The 23,349-nt window shown below is 44.8% G+C and overlaps 1 protein-coding gene across 12 annotated transcripts in view; it reads right to left on the bottom strand.

Moving 5' to 3' along the window:
* PPP2R5C (protein phosphatase 2 regulatory subunit B'gamma) overlaps positions 1-23,349 on the bottom strand; it is a 131,796-nt gene that overhangs the window by 68,946 nt on the left and 39,501 nt on the right. Inside the window, exon 2 of one of the 12 annotated variants that reach the window (XM_019952247.3) lies at positions 7,986-8,146. The exons of 9 other annotated variants lie outside the window; for them this stretch is intronic. In XM_019952247.3, the coding sequence (XP_019807806.1) occupies positions 7,986-8,007 (22 nt within the window). In that variant the 5' untranslated portion in view covers positions 8,008-8,146. Of the gene's footprint in view, positions 1-7,985; positions 8,147-13,395; positions 13,421-21,756; positions 21,898-23,349 lie in introns of those variants that run through there. 2 more of the 12 variants (XM_019952277.3, XM_019952258.2) reach the window with 2 other exon arrangements.

The raw sequence follows: 23,349 nt of genomic DNA on the forward strand, positions 1-23,349 counted from the left end.
GTCACTGAATATAAATATATACACGTGAGAGAAACGGCAGAGCAAATGTGGCAAAATGTTGACAAATGAGTGAAACTTGATAAAGAAAATTCTTTGTGCCATTCTTCAACTTGTAAACTTGAAATTATTTCAAAAAGTTAAAATAAGAGCAAACAAAACGACAAATCGGGAACGAAAGTTGAATTTTACAGAATGCCGTCTTCACGTTTATTGAGATGTTCCCATTTGTTTTCCTTGGCCTGTTAACATCACGATTCTCTCCTTCCCACCAGGCTGGCTAGAAGCATCTCTCCGCTCTCCTTTCTCCTTTCGTTGCTATGGCCCTCCTTCCAAAACCAGCTCTTGGGTTTCATTCCTTTTCCCCCAGTTTCCTGATTCATTTGTTTCTGCTTCTGTCTTTAGAGAAGACAGTAATTCTTTAATTTATCTTGGTCCTTTTCTTTCTAAGCGTTTAAGTGATTTCCTCTCATCCTTACTTAATAATCGTGTCACACATCAACTCCGTAAGCCATCACCTTGTTTCATTCAGTCACTCACTGGAGGCACCGTGGCTCTGGTGGGAGAGCCCAGGCCCGAGACAGCTGGCCTGGCCAACCCTGTCCTTCATTCCTGGGCAGTGTGTCGAGCCTGTGCTTCGCCCTCCCAAGAGTACAGCGAGGATGATGACAGTGCCGATGACAGACAATAGACGGGATGCGCTTATAAACAGTCCTTGTAGCGCGGCTGTTGCCTTTACCGACTTGTTCATTTGAGGATGAAGCTTTCAAAAGGCAGGGAAGGGCCTGCTTTGACGGGTTTCACTCAAGTGAGGGAGACAAGCAAGTAAAACCAAGATCTCAACACCTCATAAACAAAATGAGTTTAGGAAAGAAGAAGCCCTAGTGATGGGTTAGATGAGGCGGGGGAGGCCTGTCCATGGAGACAACTCGGGGCTTAAATGCGGACGCTAAGGAGCAGCCAGTGGTGCTGAGATCCAGACAGGGCCACGCCAGCAGCAACAAACGCCCTCTCTGCCCTGAGGCCTGGTTTCTACCTTTGCATTTATCCCCATTTTTATTGCATTGTGATGAGAGAATATGGTTTCTACTTATTTCAACTTGTTGAAAATTGCAGAGGTGTTTTTTTGTTGTTTTGTTTTAAATATTTATATATTTATTTACTTAGGCTGCGCCGGGTCTTAGGTTAGGTTGCGGCATGCAGGATCTAGTTCCCTGACCAGGGACTGAACCCAGGCCCCTTGCATTGGGAGCGCGGAGTCTTACCCACTGGACGACCAGGAAAGTCCCTGCAGAGGTTTTCTCTGCGAACTATTATTTGTTAAATGTATAAACCTTGTGAGCACTTGTTTTCTGAAGTCTCCCTGGTTCACCATGATAATCTGTAGTCACCACCTGATCTGGGACAGGTAGGGCCATCCAGGCACATCCCACCCCCGCTGCCCCAACCCCGGCCTTATCAGTTTTTGTTTGTTTTTTTGGGGGTACGCGGGCCTCTCACTGTTGTGGCCTCTCCCATTGCGGAACACAGGCTCAGCGGCCATGGCTCACGGGCCCAGCCGCTCCGCGGCATGTGGGATCCCCCCGGACCGGGGCACGAACCCGCGTCCCCTGCATCGGCAGGCGGACTCTCAACCACTGCGCCACCAGGGAAGCCCCTTATCAGTTTTGTCTTGCAGTCCTTCTAGCTCTGGACACAGAACCACCTGGGTAAATCGCGTATGTTCACGGTCGCTCTGCCATCCTGCGCACTGTGCACTTTGGGGTGGTGAAGTAATCCTGTCTCACTGAACCTTATTTTGCCTTGATTTCAACTTTGCCCACTATTAATGTTATGACTTGGGTTTTTTTGCATCTGCCTAACATATCTTTACATCCTATTTCTTTTTAATACCCTTTTATGTATGACCCATCTCACTGTAGGATTTAAAGAAGTTAGAAGAACCATGTTTGTTCAATTTGTTATATACAGTAGTATACATATAAGGGTAAATGTAACTTTAAAAATTATGGAAATAATCCTTAAATTTTGCTAGTCTAGAAAAATGTATGCAATATCCTAGCCAGACATTTAACATTGGATTATATTTAAATAAATTTATTCAGTTTAAATAGTATTTTGGAAAAGAACTACCTTCAGACCCTTGACATATAATCCTTGAAGTATAACTTTCCCAAATAACAGAATGACATGTTTACAGTAATGATAAAACCAGCTGTAAGCGTGTGCATGATCCTAGAAGCTGCGATTCTGGTCTCAAGCTGGCAGGTCGGCAGCCCAGAAGGGAAGGCTTTGCCTGTGGCCGCAGTCAGGCCTGGCTGCCACTCTCTCCACGGGCAGGTCAGGGGACTTCCATCCCCAGCTCTCCGCCCACAGTTCAGCTGAAATCCTGTCCAGCTTCCTGGCCTCAACTGCGTGGAGCATTCTAGATGCTTTTTTGCTGGGAGTCTAATCCTATTTATTTTTGCTTGGGGACTGAAAAATGTCCTTAAACACTTTTGAAAATCTAATTTCCTACTGTATTTTATCTTGCTAATTTTCCATACTATCTTCACTTTTAACTCTTTTAAGGAATACCAATAGCTTACCATTACTGAGTACTTACTATGTGCCAGGTATTATTATAACTCCTCTAAGCCCACGAATCCTGTTACACAAATGAGGAAACAGATCCGCACAGAGGTTAAGGGTGACAAGGCTCAGAAGCGACAGGGCTGGTGTCGGAGCCCAGGCAGTGTGGCTTCAGAGCCTCTCAGAGGCCTGTGGGAACAAGGAGCATGCCTGTGAGGGGACACTTCTGTCCATACTGGCACCATGCAGTTGGCCAGGAGCCCTTTCAAATATCCCAGGCTGGTCCCTACATGCTGCCTGCTCCTTACAGGAAGAATCAAGGCCTTGATGTTCCTGGTCAAGATAAAGACTGTGTCTGTCACCCAGGCTCTGCAAACCTTAACAAAATATTATTTCTAAGACCTTAAAAACTCCTCAAAAAAAAACCCTGTGAATTAAAATCAGTGGTGCCTAATATAAATAACTTTGACATAGGCCAAGTTCCCCATTAGCCCATATCCTAGACGAGAGGGTGGGATGTACAAAGGAACCCTTTAAACAAGTCGTCGGATGTCTGGGATTCTGCCTTAACTCCAAGTCTGACCTAATAACATTACCACCAACTAAACATCCAGAGCATCCACTCCTCCTCCTACCGCATTCTCCTGAATACTCAGCCACCTGCAAAATGTGCCCCAAGCTGCAAGTCACTCCCTCAAGGGTTCCCTGGTGTAATTAGCCCACCAGCTCTCAGCCAGTGCCCGCCCCTGAGGCCCCCCACCCCACCCCCTTCTTCCCACTCGCGGCCACAGAACACCGCTGTCACAGCACCTGCCAGTCTTCCTCAGATGGCCCCGGCCAAGGAGCTGTGCTCGCCGCATCAAAAGCAACAGCGCTGGGGCCATCAATCCGGCTGCAATCACAGACCCCAAACCCTGAAGACAGAGGCTGCATTTTCCGCTTACTGTGAATGTGCTTTGAACACACTCCTAAAAGTAAAATCCTTCTCCAGGACTCTGGCAAGAAAGGCAAGCAAAATAGAAAACCCTGCCAGACTTTCTAATCTTCCTCTGAGGCTTTTTTATCATGTGCTCACAAGTGAGCTGTATTTAAGAAAGTGAATTTCCAAAATTTGAGGACTTTTTCTCATGGCTTTTTGGGAGAGGAGAGGGTATTAGAGGGTTAATTTCTGATTTTTCCCAGCATATAATAAAGAGTCACTGCTCTAATCTCCAACCAGATTCCCGATAAGACCAAATTGGTATCTTAATGCATAAATCCTTTGTATAAATGCCCCTAAGCAACTTGACAGCAGCTTGGGCATTAAGCATGCATTATATGACCTCACAGTTTTAAGAGACCTGGATGCCAGGACGGGCAATGGGGCTCTGAAGTTTCACCTACGAGACAGTGAGTCTGGGAAAAGAATTTCTACTAGAACCACCACCTCAACTTGAGAGGGAAATACTTTCTCAGATTAATTACTGGTGGCCTGTGGGACGTCAACAGCCGCACTTAGATGCCTAATCAAGTGACATTTAACTTAATGTCATGATCTTTCTTCTTCTCCTTTTTTGAGAAGACTATTTTGGGCCCAGATTGGAAAGACCACTTCCTCCTGAAACTGGCCTCAGTACCTCTGTCACCGTTTCTAACCTCACACACAACCTCCACGGCCTGAGCACAGAGATGAGGAAGGCTGGACGGAGACAAGGGCTTTCCCGTCCCACAGACAGGCTTCTGGGGGCTGTGTCAGTCGCTGCACTCTGGCCAGGCGGACAAGGTGACCCTTTGCATGTGACACAACCGTCCTGACTGGACCATATTTGGTCAATCAGAGGAACAGACCATTTTAAACTTTGGATTCGATGCAGATGGGAAGTCAAAACCAAAGCACTCTGAGCCACATTAGAGAGAAAATTCAAAACAAAAACGTATTTATAGTACTTTGATGTTTCCAACAGTGTATTTACAAACATCTTGCTGCGTGACCCCTATGGCAATTTGGTGAGAAATCCGTTTTGGAAGAGTCAGTCGCCCTGATGGTTAGCTAGGAGAGATGGAACTCAAACTCAGGTCCTCTCACTCCATCACACTGTGTCCTCTCAAAATAAACCAAATGAACATAAGGGAGGGGTCCCTTGGGCTAGATGATCAGAGCCAGGAATGAACGCAAAATTTAAGATTAGTTACCCACGGTGGTAGTTTCTGAAGGATTATCACGCCACATAATTAAATTAGTCTTTTTAGGCAGCTTTCTGATCCTGTAACAACTTGTGCCAAACTTCGAGAGTCCAGGAATCTCCTCGCTGACCTGCAGTAACCCCATCTTCTTAAAACATCTGCTCCAGTCAGACCAAGCTGGCCAAGACTCCTCGGCGCCAGCAGGGCTGAGTGCCTCTCCGGCTAATGAAGACCCCAGCGCAGGCCCACTGTCGGCCACAGGGGCAGACCCAGGCTGCAGGTTTCTCTAACACCCAGACCCCACTCCCAGGCAGCCTGGGCCAAGAGTAAACAACTTGATCCCAGGGAAACGTTTTGGCCAAGTCAAAGCTCTTCCCCTGAAAAGTGAAGTACCAATAATCAGCTTTCAGTAGTTGGGATATGAATTTGGAAACAAGGGAAGAACCGGGCAGAACTACTCACCGTGGCTGCTAACACGACGGGGTTTAGTACGTTCCAGACTCTGTGCCAGGCGCTCACACCCTCTTCTCATTGAGTACCCACAACTATCCCACCACTGAGAAATGTTACTATTCCCAATTTTCAAATGAGGAAAGTTACTCAGGAGGTTAAGTAACTCACTTGAGCTATACCACTGAGCAAAGGCTTAGAGAGATGCAGAGAAATTACCCGGTGAATGAGGGCACAAAGAGGCAGTGACAGTGAGGCTAGGAGGTGGAGGAAGAGGGCAGGGAAGGCCGGAGTGCGGCCGGAAGTGGACAGACAGCTGTGAGCTGTGCCGCTGTGCCCTTCCCCGAGGGCTGCCGGAACCCAGACCTTTCAGGCTCCAAGTCCAGCTCCACTGGGGCTGCTGTGTTTGGAACCAAACGGGAGACTGGGGGGCTCTTTGGAACAGTCTTCTTGGAATGAACTCGGTGGGCCCATCCCAGGGTTTCTGTGCTTCAGGCGTTCACAAACACCTCCTCAATACCTGCCACATGCGTGCACAGTCGTGCTACCGTTTACTTGGTGTTTTTATTTAAATGGACACACCCTTTTTTCTAAGCCCTGTCCTAAGCAACAATAATCCAAGAAATTGTGGCTCTGACATGCTAATTACATATTTTTATATTCATCAATGTATAACTTTTAAAATAATGTTCACTCAAAATCGTCTCTTGTGCCACCAGCAGTGCATACCGACCATACTTGGAGGCATCCTGGGCTACCCACCGCATGAAGAACAACACAGAAACCCTCTCTCGGCTGGCTCACAGTCTTCTATGCTGACTCTTAGCACCCAGCAAGATGCATGCTTTGGAGTCACCCTCTACGGTCCTGAATGAGAAGCAAGATCATTCAAGCCCTATCATACATTCTTACCGAGGGATCAGTTCCTCTCAGCCTCTGCTGACCCCCTTCCAGTCTTTGGTTCTATAAATAAAAGACTTATTTAGGAACCCGGTGTTAGAATCTCTCCATCTATCCCAGGCAATCAATGAGTTCTTTTAGGTTTTGCCTTCAAATCTACATCATAATATTGCTGCTAAAATAAGAATGTCTTCAGACAAATTAAACCCAACTTTAACCAGGGTAAGTAACAGACGAATTCTTCTATTTATTTAAGGAAATGACTACAATAAGGTGGGTATGTCCCACCTCACAAATCAAACAGGAAGGTAAGCACCTTCCTTTGTGCATTTTGCATTGGTTTTAGCAACACAAACTAGAAGGAAGCTTAAAAAGATGCTATCGGGGCTTCCCTGGTGGCGCAGTGGTTGAGAGTCTGCCTGCCGATGCAGGGGACACTGGTTCGTGCCCCGGTCCAGGAGGATCCCGCATGCCGCGGAGCGGCTGGGCCCGTGAGCCATGGTCGCTGAGCCTGCGTGTCCGGAGCCTGTGCTCCGCAACAGGAGAGGCCGCAACAGTGAGAGGCCCGCGTACCACAAAAAAAAAAAAAAAAAAAAAAAGATGCTATGCCCATTGGGCCATCAGTAGCATAAATTTTTTTCTGAAACTGTTACATAGCTCCATTCAAAGGTTGAACTGGCCCTCCAAACTGTCTTTTAATAACTTTTTTTCTTTAATATACTATTGCACATGTTCTAATGTTTTAGGCCTTATCAAATTCTTCTTTGGAAGTAGCCAAAATTTAAACAATAAAATGTCTTATATAAACATGCAAGCACGTCTTATACATTAACCTATCATAGACACCAACAAGAAGGCTCCTATTTCATTTGTGGTAAAACAAACAAGACAAACACCACCAAAGCTGAGCAAGGTGCCCTTCCTGCGGGCTGCTCACACCCTGGAGAGCTGCCACTACCGCCCTACCACAGGGCTTTGCAGTTGTATGCACCTGGATCGTTTACCTTTATATTCCTCACCTGGTATGACAGGTATGACACAAAAGTGCTCAGAAACGTGTGCTGGGCGAACACATTTACAAGAAGGCCCCAGTACAGCTACGTGTCCAACCCAGACCCCTGCACCTGCACCCCTGCATTTCTTCACCTTCCCGCGCTTTGCTCTGCCAGGTCGCCCTCACACTCCCAGCCCATCCCGGCTGCGGAAAGCCCAGCCGGCTGGCAGATGCACCCTTGGCACCTCATCATCCTCTCTTCCTGCAGCCCCATGCAGCTCTAGGGCTGCTTTCATTTGCGCTTCCCCAGCAGATGTTTACTTCTAATTATGCTCAGACCACAAACTCCCTGAGGGCAGAGCCTCTTGCTTATCTTTGTGTTCCTTGCTTTATGGACTTGAATTACCCATTTATACCTTTAAACTCAAGTATCTGATAGAAGAGCTATAATTTGACCTAACTCGACAGAAAACGTGTGTCTCTTTTAATAGAATAATAGAGTTATGTTAAACTTCAACTAAGTACCTTTTGCTAGAAGTGATCCATTTCATCGGACATAGGCTTCGCACACACAGAGCCTGCACAGCATTCCCTTCAGGGGCGTCCCATCAGAAGCCCGAGCTCCGGTGACTTTTTGGCTGCTCTGATTTACGCTGATCTGGGCTAACCCTCAGCTGTCGTCAGCCTCAAAGCAGGACCAAATCAGGTCAGAACCTTCAAAGTCACAACTGAGAATTTGTTTACAGTTCTGAGGTAGATCGCCCTTCGTTAGTTTCAGTGAAACCCTGCTCTCATTTTGAGGAAGCAATGTACAGCTCATAAATCCTATGCAGCTCCACTTGTGACAACTGAAGATTTCACTGGTGTAAAATGTTACAGGCGTGGTAGAATATGAGTTGGTAACACGAACCTGAATTAATGGATTTAGACATTTTCTCTCTCCTATGGACAACACCCTTCGGAGCCTTGGAGAATGAGTGGAAGAGCAGCTGGCATTTTTAGGGGTCACACTTCAGGTTTCCATTGAGTCAGGACGCTATCTAATTAAGATCTTCTGCCTTGGCGATAGGCCTGCACAAAGCAGATGTTTTCATTACAAAAATGCTACTCTTTTTACAAAATGATACTCACAGAATCTGAGGTTTAGATAACACCATGCATGCCCTAATTTCAGTTCTAGTTCTTACGAGGCCAGAACGCTGAGCGATCAGCTGTGGCAGCAGAGGACAAAACAGCAACGGCTTCCGAAACTTCTCTTTTTCGTCACCATGGACGCTACATCAGTGTTCAGTTTCAATTACAATTTCAATGCCGCAAAGCAAAAAACAACACCGACGACAACCGCCAAGCAACAAAGTGGGACTGAGCGGCTAGCAGCTCGTGGGGAAACACAACTGGAAGGCAACATGAAAGGGTGACAGGGTGGGGGGCTGGCGGTGACGGTGGTGGAGCCATGTGTGAATTCCTCCTCCATGTGACCAGCGTGCTTGGGACTGTCCCTCTGCGGTCAGGGTTGACGCACGGAAAACCATTTAAACACCGACAAAACTCAAAACATTTACAAACATAAAGTCAAAGTTAGGTGGAAAATCGCCTTCCTTAAAACAAATCCACCTTCGTGGACTATTTATTATGAGATCTTGAAACTGTTAAAAGTAAAGCACAATCAGTATTTTAAATGAAGGCAAGGTGACAAGCTCAATTACTTCAGGAAACTAAGGAACCTGAACAGTGGTGAGCGTTCAGATTGCCCCAGAACCCCTAGTCCAGGCGGGGCCCTAACCCAGAGTTTCCCTCCTGTGCGTTTCCTTCTGGAACGATCAAGGAGAGAAAGTCTAAAAAACAACAACAACTACTACGCTGTACTCAGAATTTATAATAAGGGTTCTTCTCACTTAAAAATAATGTAGGGTCTTTCCCTTCCCTCCATTCTCTTTTGGGGGCAGGGGAGGACAAATCACGGTCCCCTCTCAAGGGTTACAGGACAGAACACTGCCAACTGCCTCCAGCCTGGTGGCTGGCGTCCCAGTAAACACTAAGACAGAGCCACCAGACAGAGCATCAAGAGGAACTTTATTCCAATTTCTCCTGAAGGTGATTTCAAAACTTCAACTTTCCAGGGTGAAAGGTTGCAAAAAGCTGGAGAATGTGGATCGTTTGTGAGGTGAGAATAAAGAACACCTTCGCGTTTCAGTGGAGTATCAACACGAACCTTTCTGCTGTCCCAAAGCAGAAAGTCTGTCTACCTAGTGAGCTTCTAATGATTATGCTTAGAGATACCAATTAATAATATATACCTGTGTGTGTAAGCATATATCCTGTGCTCACCCGGATTCATATAACCGGATACACCCCCCTCCCACCTTCCGGCTCATATATAATTACAACATTGAATAAAATGGCTTTAAAAAAGTTGAGGAGAAATTCACACAAAACCTACAATTAACAATGTTAAAGTGCATAGTTCAGTAGCATTTAGTGCGTTCACAGTGTTGTGCAATTAACCCCTTTCTCTAGTTTCAAGACTTTTTCATCACCCTAGAAGAACACACGCGCCCTTTAAATAGTCCCCCCCCAGTCTCTCTTCCCCCGGCCCCTGGCAACCACCAATCTGCTTTCCGTCTCTACGGATCTGCCTGTTCTGGACATTTCATATAAGGGAAATAGAAAATGGACTTTTAAGTTACATAAATTGTCTGAATTATTCTGTGGTAATTCCAAATGTAAACAAGGTACAAATCTGGGATTTGTGGCTTAAAATGATGTTCTGGGGTTCAGATTTCACAGACCAGTAAAATTTCACAAGGAATCTTACAAGACTGACATTGGCTTACCACCCTAACTGACAAATAGGAACATTTAAACAAATCATAAAAGATATTTTAATACCAAAAAAGACAATCCTAGAATAGATAGACCTGTAAGTTGAATAAACTTAGCTTTATGAGAGACACACACTATATCATCTTTATTTCTGCCTGGACAGGTAAAAGCCTTGCCCCAGAGCAGCGCAGGCATTTGGAAATGACTGATCCTGGGCTGTCACCTTCGGCACATCTGAACCTAGATAAACTACGTAGTGCACTCCTGGCCAAGAACTTGATCTTCCAAAAAATGATAACTTAGGGAATGAAACGGGTTTCATCCTGTGGGAATCTTTTTGATGGCCAAGACTGACCAGGTCTAAATCCACCTCAAGAATCAACAGAAAAGGATGGCAGCTTTGCAAGAGACACCGACACACTGACAATCAGGTAATTCCACTTCACCCAGGTGGACGGATGCCAGCCTGGGGTCTGGGTCTGGCGAGGTTAGACAGCAGACGGTCAAAGAAACAACCTTTACAAACACAAAAGCTCTAATGGGCGGGTTTCCCCCAACTCGGCCTTTTAAACTGGGGCATGCGGTCTGGGCATGTGCGAGGGGGGCGGTGCATGTTTATTACGGGGTAGACACGATACCCTTCCTGGAATATCAGTTTTACAAAGCAATTAAATCATGTTAAACATCTTTAAATTAAACAGTATTAATTATGAAACAGAATACAAAATTCAAATAGCTTTCTGTGACAAAACCCAAGACTTCAGAAACTTAAACATTTTGGGGGTTCTTACTAGACCATATCAGGCCCATGGCCCCAGACTTCCAACAACAGCCGGTTCTCCCTCAGTCAGAGGAACTGCCAGGCAGAGTGTGAACTGCACTGTCCTGATCTAACCGATTCTAGCCCAGACAAGGCTACTGAGAGAGGCCAGGAGCGCTGACAAACTGTCCTAAAATTTACATGGAAATGCAAGGAATCCTGAACACAAAACAATTTTGAAAAAGAAGAACAAAGCTGGAGGACTCCCACTTCCTGATTTTAAAACTTCCAATGAAGCTACAGTAATCAAGACTGTGGTACAGACATACAGACCAATGGAACAGAATAGAGCCCAGAAATAAACCCTCACATTTACGGTCCATTGATTTTCAACAAGCACGCCAAGTCCATTCAATGGGGAAAGAACAGTCTTTTCAACAAATGGTGCTGGGAAAACTGAATAGCCACATTCAAAAGAATAAAGGTGGACCCTTACCTAACAGCATATACAAAAACTAACTCAAAATAGATCAGAGACCAAATGTAAGAGCTAAGATAAGATGATAAAACCCTTAGAAGAAAACATAGCAAATCTTTGGATTAGGCAATGATTTCTTAAATAAGAGACCAAAAAACACAAGCAACAAAAGACAAATTAGATAAACTGGACTTCATCCAAGTTAAAAACTCTTTTGCTGCAAACAGTACCATCAAGAAAGTGAAAAGACAACCCACAGACTTGGAAAAAGTGTTTGCAAAGCATATCTCTACTAAGGGATCATGATCACGATTGCCACCTTTGACTGCGCCCTGCAGGCCGCAGCACACTTCACCAGTCCGGTCAGCTCCCTCTCACCCTTCACACGTCCCAGGTCACCGCTGCCCCTCAACCTTCTGCAGAGGCCTCCACTTGTGCCACCAGGAAACCCAAAGCCATTCGGCCTCACCTTCCCCAACTTCCTTCTTAAATTCCCCCTCCTGCCCTGGAAATTTCTGAAAACACACCCTGCTGAAGACGACGCTGAAATTCGGGTCTGCAGCAGATCTGGCTTTGGCAGCCTTACCATTCACACACAAGAAAGAAAGAGGGCTGACTGCAGAGTGACAATACCTGAAGCACAGCAAAACTGGTTCATTCAACAAAATGAAACACAACAATGAAAGGTCAGTTCAATCAGAACCAGATGATCTGAGTGAGGCCCTGGTTGGGGTGTGGAGGGTGACTGAGTTGCCCGATCCTCCTGCATTCCATGCTCTGCTGCCCTCACGAGTGAGGGTGTGCACGTAAACAGGCTGGGCAAGGACCGGCAAAGGTAACCTCTGGTCACGTCTCAAATCCAAATCCATGATCGTGGCCTTTCCATACTGTGTTCTAGCCAGTTAACTAAGAGCACAGCACAGAAACATAGAAAGACAGTACCCTCTGATTCTGACCGTGAAGATCAATAATCACATATGCTCTCTACTCTTAATGCTCTGCCTCTCTTTTACGTTTTTGAATAGGTATTATGTTTACGGGGTTCAAATACACACGCGCGCACGCACACACACACGCGCACCGTGAAAACCCTGGCGTCCCCCCAACAAAGGTATCACTTTTAGTTTCCCGCCTGTCTTTGAGGTTCACCGTGGAGCCGTAACAGAAGTAGCCTGGCCCTCCCTCCCTGCGCGAGGACCAGCGGGGGCGGCACACTCTGCAGTGGCCTCCTCATCCACTGCTCGCTGACGCGTACTCCACTCATCAGTCCACAAAGAGACGCTACTTACTTGACATAAACCCTTTCCCAGCATTTCTCTCACCACATTGCCACACTCCATTCACAACACACTCCCCAGTGCGCTGAACCGGGGACCACCAGTGAGCTTATCAAGTATTGCTTCTCTTGGGAGGCCTGCCCCCGCCCCCAGGCCCGCTCCCTCCTCCTTGGTGCCAGTCTGAAGGTGCACAGACATCACCTTCAGCGCCCAGCACAGTGCCAACCACCAAGGTGGTGATTTACAAATATTTGTCAAGGGAATGAGACAAAGCTTTAGGTGGCCGTAAGGCAAAAGGTCAAAGCTAAATTTTGTTCTCCTTTCTGTTAGGTATATTCCATAAAGTTTTCCTTCCCTTTGAAGCAAACTCAGTTAACTAAAAATTTTGGTCTTACTTTTAACCTTATGCGGCACAACGAAGGATGCAGCGCGGCTATGCCACCAACACTGAAGTCAACAAGAGCACACACACGGAGTATCGTAGGGCTTTATGAAAACCAGGAACATGAGTTCACAGGCTTTTTATAAACTACAATGTAAACATCCCCTCAGTTGTATACATCATCAAGAAGTAGTTGTCTTTACTACTGTCTCCCCTCGGACAAATGCCTAAACTAAAACAGCCAGTTTTCAGATAAAGAATGTCTCTCCTCCTTACAGCCCAAAAGCTCCAAATTCTATTACTACCAATAGAACAATATATCTCACTTTGTTCTAAATTCAAAGAATTACTCATGAGGAATCTTTACCAGTACTAAGTTTATGTTCAGCACTGAAATACTCATTAGCTATGCTGAAAATGCAGCTTCAATGTAAATCTTTCAGGATGTACAAGTTCCTTAAACGAAGTGGAAAGCAGTCCCCGAGTCCATGTTTCTTCAACGGGAGTTTCCAGGCTACGCTAAGGGGCAAGTGGGTGCACTTTTAGGCCCCACTGACTTAATTTCATCCGTACCCACAAACCCCCAAGGTACAGCCTTACCTTCATGACCCAGAATCTGCATCTCCTGTTTTTCTAGATGACACCATAAGATCAACTAACCTGGTTTCAGCTGCACTGCACTCTACACCGCTGTGAAAAACTGAGAGCAGAAAGTACTGCGTGGCTAGATCTCTGTGATAAAGGAGCCTGTGAGAGCAGCCCTGTGCACATCCAGAGAGGTGTGAGCCCGGAGTTGTGAGTCAGAAAACCCAAGAGCTCTTCCTTCTGACCTTAGGCAAGTCCGGGAACCTCTCTGCCTTGGCTTCCACAGCCGTAAAAATAGGACTAATAATACCTGTTTGCTGTCTCATAGGAAATAGGATGGTTAATGAACACCTGCAAGGAGGTCTGAAGATGAAAAAGGTTCCTGGGCGCTAATGACAGACAAGCGTCTCCACCCTCCTTTGGCTATTCGGCCATGCTGCAGACGGGGAGGACCAAACTGCTCCGAGGAAACCGGTCTTCCTAAACAATCTCTCTTAAGGCCACACAATTTTGAAAAACTCTGGAAGAAATGCATTACGGTAATGCTTGGTGTACCAGACAGTATGCAAGGAAGCACACGGGGATGGCAGGCGCCTGAGCTGCATTGGCTCTTGGGCTGCTGTGCCTCATTTCTGCACACTCCTAACTGGTATAAATATTTACCTGGGCAGCGTGTTTTCAGTTACTTTGGATGTCACAGTCAAGGCTATTAACTGGCTGATAAGTCCCTGTTTCCTGACGAAGAACACTTTACCAAATATGCTTCTTAAACTCCCCTTTATATTTTTAACATGATGTACAGTTTTAAAAATTATTTTAGGGGCTCCAAGTTTAGCTTACATTTCACTTAAAGGCTCTCCTTTTTTAAAATAGAGGAAAGGCTCAAATAAGCAAAGGATTAAGCCTATATACTAAACAACAAGACTGGAGATTGAACTGTTTTTTATAAGTTGGTATTTGGCTTTACAGAAACACATGTGCGTGCACATGCACACGCATACCCCCCAAAAGATATTTTCCTAATCTACGTAGGCAGGGCAGTCTACGTTTATTTAATTGGATACTGATAATTGCAACGCATACCAAATTAAACACAAAAATTCAAGGTTAAAATTTTGAAAGTTTACATTGAACTGATGCACAACACTTAGAAGTGAAAAATCCAGAATTCATATGCACTGATACTGTACTATTTGAATAAGAAAAGTCAACCCAAGAAAGTTTACATGCCTTAGAAAAGGTCAGTTTAAATATCTGATGGCCTCCTCTGGAGAATAAATGAGACAAAATAAGAAAGGAGTGCTTAAGGGGAAGAAGTAGGCAGAGAGGAAGAAGACAAGCAAAACATTTCAGGACATCACAAGTTTAACTTTGGCTTGAAGTGTAAACTTAAGTTAACCTTTGTTTAAGATTAATAACACCTCTTCAATATAATGTCATTTGTGACTTTATTGCAAAGAAAAAAAGTATCTGAATTTATTAAAGTCTTAAAAAAAACCCTCACTCATTGGACAGTCACTCAAGTTTTCTACCAGCATAGCATTTCTCTTAACTAAGGATAAGAGAAAAGGAGGAATCTGCTCATTCTTATCCTGTACTTTTGTCCTCAGGGACAGCAGGCTGGAATTTGAATCTAAGCTCCTTTCTTTCAATTCCCTTGAAAATAAGTAATTTAATCAAACGCATTTTAAAATATAATGCATTCGCAGACTCAGGAAGGTATGGAGACAGTCAAGGACACCAGTGACCCGGTAAGCGACACTGTTAGGCCTTCGCCTTGAGTCCGCTAGCTCGATTCTGGTACGATTAGATCTAATTTGGGAAGGGGAGGGGGGGGGTCGCTAAATTGACAAAATCCCAATGTTTTCAAAGTCTAGTAAAATATTCTAAACAGCAGGGAAGAAGGGTCATCCATGTTCTCTGAAGTGAGATGTCTCCCCGGGACCAGGCCTCAAGCACACAGAACTGTCCACATGTCCTGCAGCTTGGTGTGGCAGAAGTGGTCCAAGTTCTAGTCAAACAGTGCACGGTTTCTTCAGGCCTTGTCGCTCACTATCTGGTCAGGTCTGCTCGTGGACATTCGTTTTTGATGTCTGTAGAACGAGCACAGAGCTTCTTTCCCATCCGGCTGTGGGCATTAAGTGTCTGCGATGGTCCCTGGGATGGTCCAGGCACGGAGCAGGTGCTCCTCTAGTTCCTGCCTCCTCCCAGATGTCCACCAAGAGAGTTTAAAGCAAATTAGCAGGAAGACGCGGAAGACCACACTTAAGAGTTTATGTAATGTATGTATACATAGTACCAATTCAGGATAATACAACGTAACACTAGCTCTGAACATCATCAATTATTTTAGAAAACTATCAAGATGCTAAGACCTTGTAAGAAGTTTAGTTTTCTAAAACTGCTATCATGTCAACTTTTTTTCTTAAGAAATAAAAAACCAGGGAATTCCCTGGCGGTCCAGTGGTTAGGACTCTGTGCTTTCACTGCCGAGGGCCTGGATTCAATCCCTGGTCCGGGAACACTGCGTGTCAAAAAAAAAAAAAGGAAAAAAAAATACTGTATACTTTCAGTGAATAAATAAATCCATATTTACATTATTTAATGTGAAAATACGCACACACAGACAGAGATGTGGAATGATATACAGCAAACTCCAAACAATTTGCTCTGAGATGCCAGGAAAGGTAGGAGGCTGATTCTGGGGATAAAGCTAGGGAGAATTTTAGTTTTATTCGTAATTAAAAAAAATTTTCAAAGTGGCTATATTCACATATGGATTTTTTTAAAAGATTAAAAAGATAAATGGAAGCTGACTAAGGCCAAAAGAGAGGCCCCGGGTCCTGGGGTGACTCCACTGCCCACACGCTGGGTGGAGTTATCACCTCCCACTGTGGCCTGAGAGACCTGTTTACATTACTAGCTGACTAGTTAATCTGGGAAGTTTTTTTTTGAGGTAGGAAGAGAAAAAATACAGAGGCTTGGTAAAAAACAGGGTCAGGGTCACATCCCGCTCATGCTAGAGAGCTCTCCTAGGCCAAGGGTCTTCAGTTTTTTTGGTGTCAGGATCATGTCCTCTAAAAAAGTCTGGAGGACCCTGAAGAGCTTAGGTCACGTGGGTTCTACCTACTGATAATGACCAGATTAGAGAATGTTTAAAACATTTACTTATTAATTCATTTAAGATGAGAGGAATGGACTCATTTCGTGCTAACATAAATATCATTTTGAGGATAACTTCATTAAAAAAACAGCAGGAAGAATGACACTGTTTTACATTTCTGCCTATTTCTTTAAAGCCTTGCTTAAAAGACAGGTAGACCTGCATTTCTGCTTCTGTATTCAATCTGTTTGATATGGTATTTTGCTTGAAGTATATGAAAAGAAGCCCAGCCTTCACAGACATGTTTAGTTGAAAACGGGAGGTATTTCAATGGCTTTTAAAAAAAATTGTCGATATTCTTCTTTGAGTCTATGCTAACATTCAATAAGTGGTAGTTTCTTAAAGATTAGTTGCACCATGGAATCTGGAACCATATTGATGGATGTTTCAGTGGCCTCAAACCCTGAGATGTGTCCTGCAATTTCAATGTGTCTCCTGCCCATGCATGTTTGCAGCATTACTGAATGTGATGGCATGCAGTCATGCAGATCTTCCACCGTTCACATCAAGAAGCCCTGTTTGTTAATATCACCAGGAGCCGTCGGCACCAGGAGCTGTCAGGTTCACGCTGGCGGATACAAGTTTTCCAAAATTCAAATTTTTGCTTGCAAGTCTGAATTTTATCATAGGCAACAAATAGTGTCACTGCTGTTTCCCCTGAATTGACAGGCTGCCTTCATTCCTTTTCGAGAAAGCAAACGTCAAATATTCAGGTCTTACTAACCCAATCTGTCTGTCTTTTGTTCTTTCAAGTATTGAATAAAAATGATGTTCCTGAAGAAAGTGGCTAGTTCAGCCTGCAACTCACACGACCGTGCAGTGCTCCTAGAGACTGCCACCGTACTGCAGTGTGCCCGAGGGCTCTGTGTGAACTTTGCACATCATCCACAAAATGTTATTAAAAGGTGTGTTTGCAAGGGCTGAGATTTACCAACCCTAACGTTTCATGCTTCATCAAGGATGGTCTTAGGTCCGACTGGTGTGGCGTGGTGGAGCACACGCTGGTTTCTAGCTGGACACCACTGCGTACTCCAAGCAAGGAGCTCTTCTACCCACCACTGGCTTTGCACCATCAGGGCGAACGGCCACACGGTGAAAGAGGCAAAAAAGGCCTTCGCAGTCTTGGAAAGACAGTTTTGACCTTGCAGATCCCTTGGAAGTATCTCAGGGACTCCAGGGGCCCAATGACCGCACCTACAAACACTGCCCTATGGAAATGCTGAGGATATCGTCACAGCTTCAGAGTTGTGAAAACAAGGTTATCATATACCACCCCTAGAGAAGCCTGGCCTACTACCTGAAGGTGAAAAAAACAACTTCTAGTTGTATATGTATCAAAATGATCTACAAATGCAAACATACACAGACCACCCCCGCCCCATTTCTTCCTCCTTGAAGTCTACCAAGAATAAAGGACCAGCAATTTAGGAAAACTAGGCTTGCTCCCTAGAGTGAAACATTACTATTTTCATAACTTTATAAGTCAAAATACCATAATTAGAACACATTGCTGGTGAATAACACAACCAGCAGATAAAAATCCAAATGTAATACACGAAGTTCACACACATCAACGACAAAGCAGAGACTGAAAAACCTAATCAAACAGGTGAAACAGCTCAAGCTCTATTAAAAATACCACAATATTAAAACTTGAAGCAATAAGGTATAAGGTTATAGTCTGGATCCCACTTAGTTCAAATACTATCTTTTTTTTTTTTGGCCACACCGTGCAGCATGTGGGAGCTTAGTTCCCTGACCAGGGATCAAACCCGTGCCCCCTGCATTGGAAGCGCAGAGCCTTAACCACTGGACCGCCGGGGAAGTCCCACCAAATAATATCTTCATTTAAAAATCCCAACACAAAAAAGGAATTCAGGAGTTTAATGTAGTGGGATTTGACAATTTGACAGTAAACTTTTGGAAGTCCAGTTGCTAAAGCATCAGAAAGCAACATCTGCATTTAAATACAACTAAGGGGAAATGACAAGTGAAGTCACCCGATGTGGGACTAATCACAGATAAAATCTCTAACTTCTAAAAGCAGAATTCCTTATGAATCTTATGCTAAAACACTTTTCTTCAAAAGAGTTAAAAATGGGGTGAGGAGAGGAATGTATTAAATGCTGATTTCTTATTAACAGACTAGATCCCTGAGAGTGAAAAGTCTGAAAGGGGGTCAGTAAGTACACTCTGACTAGAGAGACTTTGGATCACCTTACTAGGTAATTTTACACACAGTCTACAAGCAGAACACAGTGCACACTCCAGGATCATCAATGATACTGATTTCTTCCAGGTGGTGAAATGACAAGCAAATTGCAAGAAGAGAGGCTTGGTAAATGGGAGAGGGAGAGAACAGACAGAGACAGAGACAGATAAGCTTCAAGATGAACAAATACAGGTAATACAGCAGCGGAAAAATAAAATAAGTTGTGGTTAAGATGCTGGGCTCTGAATTACCACAGTGACCTAGAAAAGAGACGATAACCACAGCAACCACTAACACTTCCCATAGTCTTACAACACTCCGGCACCATTTTAAGCGTCTTGTGTGTATGCACTCATTTAACCAACCCTCATAAAAATACAGAGAGGTGGGTCCTTTTATCCCCATTTCATTCCCATTTCCAAGCAGAGAAGTGAGTTAGCCTGCCCAAGACAGCTCAGCTAACCAGTGGTGGGGTGGGAGCAGGGATCCGACCCCAGCCTTGTGGCTTCAGACCCCCCGCCCTTAACCACTAAGCACCCTGCCTCTCAAGTTCAGAGGGAACCTTGCTTTTACCTAAGAGCGTGCCGTTAAACTGTTATGCTTTAAAAGTCCAATAAAAATGCCAATAAACATCAAAAAAAGGTGTATGTCCCCAAAACACCGTTCGGTAAGATGGTGCAGCTGTCTGTGCAGCCACTACAAGTTAGCAACAAGGGGACCGTGCTGGCTGCAGGAGGCCACCAATAAGGCACTGGGCTACAGGGTCTCAACCTCACCCCACCTGGGATGACCAAGCCCCCGCCTGATTATTTCACCACCTGATTATTTCACTGGCCACTAATTTGTCAGCAATGGAGTAAAAGGAAAAACACAGGAAAAGCCAAAACTTGAATATAAAAGACCACTGCTCACTATTTAGGAAACAATTTCTAAGTAATTACATGTCCTTTGCACATTTTTTCTAAAGCAGAACATTTTGAAGACATTTCTCCCAAACATTATGGAAAAGTTTAAACCTACACAGAAGCTGAATACTTGTATTCAACGTGTACACCTGTATAACCACTTCCCCAGATTCACCAATTGTTCACATATTAGCATATTTGCTTTACATTTATTTTTCTCCTTGTTATTTGAAATAAGTTGCAGAGATCATGATACTTCACCCCTAAATACCTCCATCTGCAATTCCTAAGAATGAGGACAGTGCCTACAGATCACAATCCCTTTAAAACTAACAGTAATTCCATAGCGTCCCACATCGCTCTGCACTCGGCCAATGTCTTCTGCAGGCTTGATTTTACTTTGTTTTGTTTTTAGAACAAAGATCTGATACAGATTCACTCACTATATTTGACTGTTACATCTCTTTAGCTTTTCTTTTTAACTAGAGGGGTTTTTGATTTATGAATAATTCAAGGGCCTGAAACAAAACCAGACTTTTCTTGCTGTAGTAGTTTGTCCTTGTGCACTTTAGCCACGTCTTTCCAAGATTAATAAGAAAGATTTTTCCTTGAGTACATTAGTGAGAGAAACTACCCCAGTTTTGGAGTTCTCCGCATCCTTGGTGGTACTTTTCCCATCTGACAGGGAAGAGGAGGTGAGGTGGGCCTTGTCTGGAAGCAGATGTGGGTGACAGAGGTCTTGCCTGCACCGGCCCCTTGCTCCGGCCTCTGGTCTGGGATGCTCTGCATGGCCAGGAGCTGGGCTGACAGAAGGGTGCTTTGTCTCATCTTATCACCTGGAAATCCAGAGCCTCCCCAAAGACTGCAGGCCAGCTTTAGCTGGGTCTCCAAAAAAGGTCAAAAAGATAATACCAGAAGATGACATATGTGGCTGCCTTTCCTTCTGGGACGGCCACCAGCAGCGGCTTGGGGACATGTAGCTGACACAGGGGCAGGGGCCCTGGACTTGGCCTTACAGCCTGGTAACCTTGGGGAGGAGTGACTAGGATGCGTCCGGCCGACCTCCCGGGCAAGAATGCTGGGAGGAACAAGTCGGGCAGTGTTCACAAAAGCGCATCACATCTGGCAGGCCGCCGTCGGATAGGAGGAGAACCACCCTGCAGTGCTACCTGATGTGTGGAAATGGAGCAGGGTGTACCCCAAACCTCTGTGCCTTCGAAGACACGGTCCTTCCCTAGATTCAAAAACACACACCCTTTTCTTGACTACTAACCTTGCTTCTTTACTTTTGTCTCATTCTTCCACACAATTAACATCTTTTAATGAAAAAATTCTAGGAGTTTAGCTTTTGCTGCAAGGCAGGAGTCATGATCAGTTCCGGGAAGACTAATTAACAAAAGTTGTGCAGGCTTTAACACAGACATGCACCCCCCAGAGAGTTATTTGTTACTCTGGTTTCCTTCCTCACTGGCAGGAATGACAAGAGAAAACAACTTCACACAGGCTCATTCCAGGGAGCTTTAAAGGTGTACTTCTAAAAAGCCGCCTCATAGACAGTGACAGCCACACAACACACAGATGTTAGTGCAGCAAACACCTGGAGTTGGACTGATACACTATTCGGAGAGAAAGCATCACTGGTTTGAGCTCTTGAGGGGTCTTTGTTTTTGGTCGTCAATGACATTTTTCCTTCCTAGTTCTGGGAATGAGGACAGTGCTAGGCATCCATCCTCACAACATTCACTGACTTTAATCACGCAGGAGTGTCCCACACCTGGGAACCCGCGTGCAAGTGCACGTGCATGTGCACAGGTGTGCTTAGCAGCGCTGGCTAAGTCATCAGATGGGCTGCAGCGGGAAAGGAAGCCTTCGGGTTTGACACCCTACACTGCCCCCTGCTCGTTCTTTTCTAAATTTTTTTGGAAAGGTAAAGACTTTCATTGAATTGGTGACTCAGGAATACTTGTGAGAAAACAAACTCTTCTATAATCAGACTTCCATTCCCCAGGAAAAATGGGTTTACACAGAGAATAGTTTGCTCTCCAGCTCCCCACCAGGCCGAGGTTACTCCTCAGTCTTTCAGAGACAGGACTCACCAACCGACTACAAGATCGGAGCAGTTAACAACTTGCTTGAGGCCAGAGTAAAAGCCAGCTGGCACAGGATGGAGGTCGCTCTCTTCCTCTCTGGCCATTAACATCTTTTTTGGCTTGGCTATTCTTGCCTTAAACCTGGCTCTGGAAGTGAAATATATTTTACTATACTTAACAGGCAATTACAATTCAAGGAATAGTCTAGAACAGGGGTGGGCAAACTATGTCCCACGGGCCAAATCTGGCCAGCCACCTGCTTTTGTAAATAAAGCTCTACTGGAACACAGTCATGCCTATCTATGGCTGCTTTCTCAGCCAAAAATATTTACTTTCCAGCCTTTTCTGAAAAAGTCTCTCGATCCCAGTCTAGAACTGTGCTGTCCAATACAGCAGCCACTAGACACATGTCTATTTAAATTTAAAATAACTAAAATGAAGTAAAATTAAAAATTCAGTTTCTCAGTTGCAGTAGCCACGTTTTAAGGGCTCAACAGTCACATGTGACCAGGGGCCACTGTAGTGGACAGCACAGAGGACATTCCACCATCGCAGACAGTTCTCTCGGACAGCCCTGGAAGTACAGGATTTAAGTCATCAAGCTAAATTTACAGCCATCAAGTTCCTCCAGGTGACGCCTTCTCCTTCTACAGACAGAAAAGTTTAGACTTTTCAGCAACATGTTCCTGTCACACTTGGACTTTTTAGGATATGCTAATTCACTATATTAACTGCAAACTCTAGACTATGTAATAGGAGACAAATATCAAACCGACTGGGACTACTCATCAGTTTAGTGATCGTATTGATTGATTTGTTCACTTGACTGCCCCACCACCCAGGGGACTGTAAACTCTGAAAGCTGGGCCACAGGGCTTGCTTCATATTCCGAATTAGGTTCCTGCTTGGCACGTGGTGGTAGCGACTTGACAAATATTTGTAAAATGAATGAAGAAATGGACCCTAGGCACAAAAACTGTCATATACCAGAGGCCACTGAAACGCACGGATGTTGATAAGACACTGGGGAAAAACCCGCTATTGTAATCCTGTGGCAAAAGGTTCTACAAACAGCCAACATTTCTATTTTTAAAATAAAACAAAAAAAAATTTTTTTTAAAAGATTCTAAACAAAACAAAACAACTGCCTTGGTTTGTGTAACTGCCTTGGTTTGGACTCTGGCCCTACCACTTACAGGCTGAGTGACCTTGGGCTGGTGACTTTACCTCTGTGCGGAAGACCCTTCTTCTCTAAATGCACCCTGAGTTGGTGGTAAGCCTCAGTGTTGCCCCCTCCCCTTCCCAGCATCACGATTACATCAGCCCCTGCTCTCTGTCCTAGCACCTGCCCAGAGTCAGCTCTTCCTGTGCCCCTCCTGCACCAGGGCCCCTGTGTGGGTCTCCCACTAAACCATCCATTCCTCTGGGGTGGGGACTCTCAGCACTGGACATACAGAGGAGATGCATAGTGGATATTAAATTGATCAAGACTCTAAAAGCCAATACAAACAAAATAAATTTTGCTAAACCACACATTAACATGCTTGCTCTAAAAAGTCCTGATGAGTAAATCAAGCGTTCAAGTTTTAGCTAGTTCAC

Source organism: Tursiops truncatus, chromosome 2, assembly GCF_011762595.2.
Source record: "Tursiops truncatus isolate mTurTru1 chromosome 2, mTurTru1.mat.Y, whole genome shotgun sequence".
NCBI lineage: Eukaryota > Metazoa > Chordata > Mammalia > Artiodactyla > Delphinidae > Tursiops > Tursiops truncatus.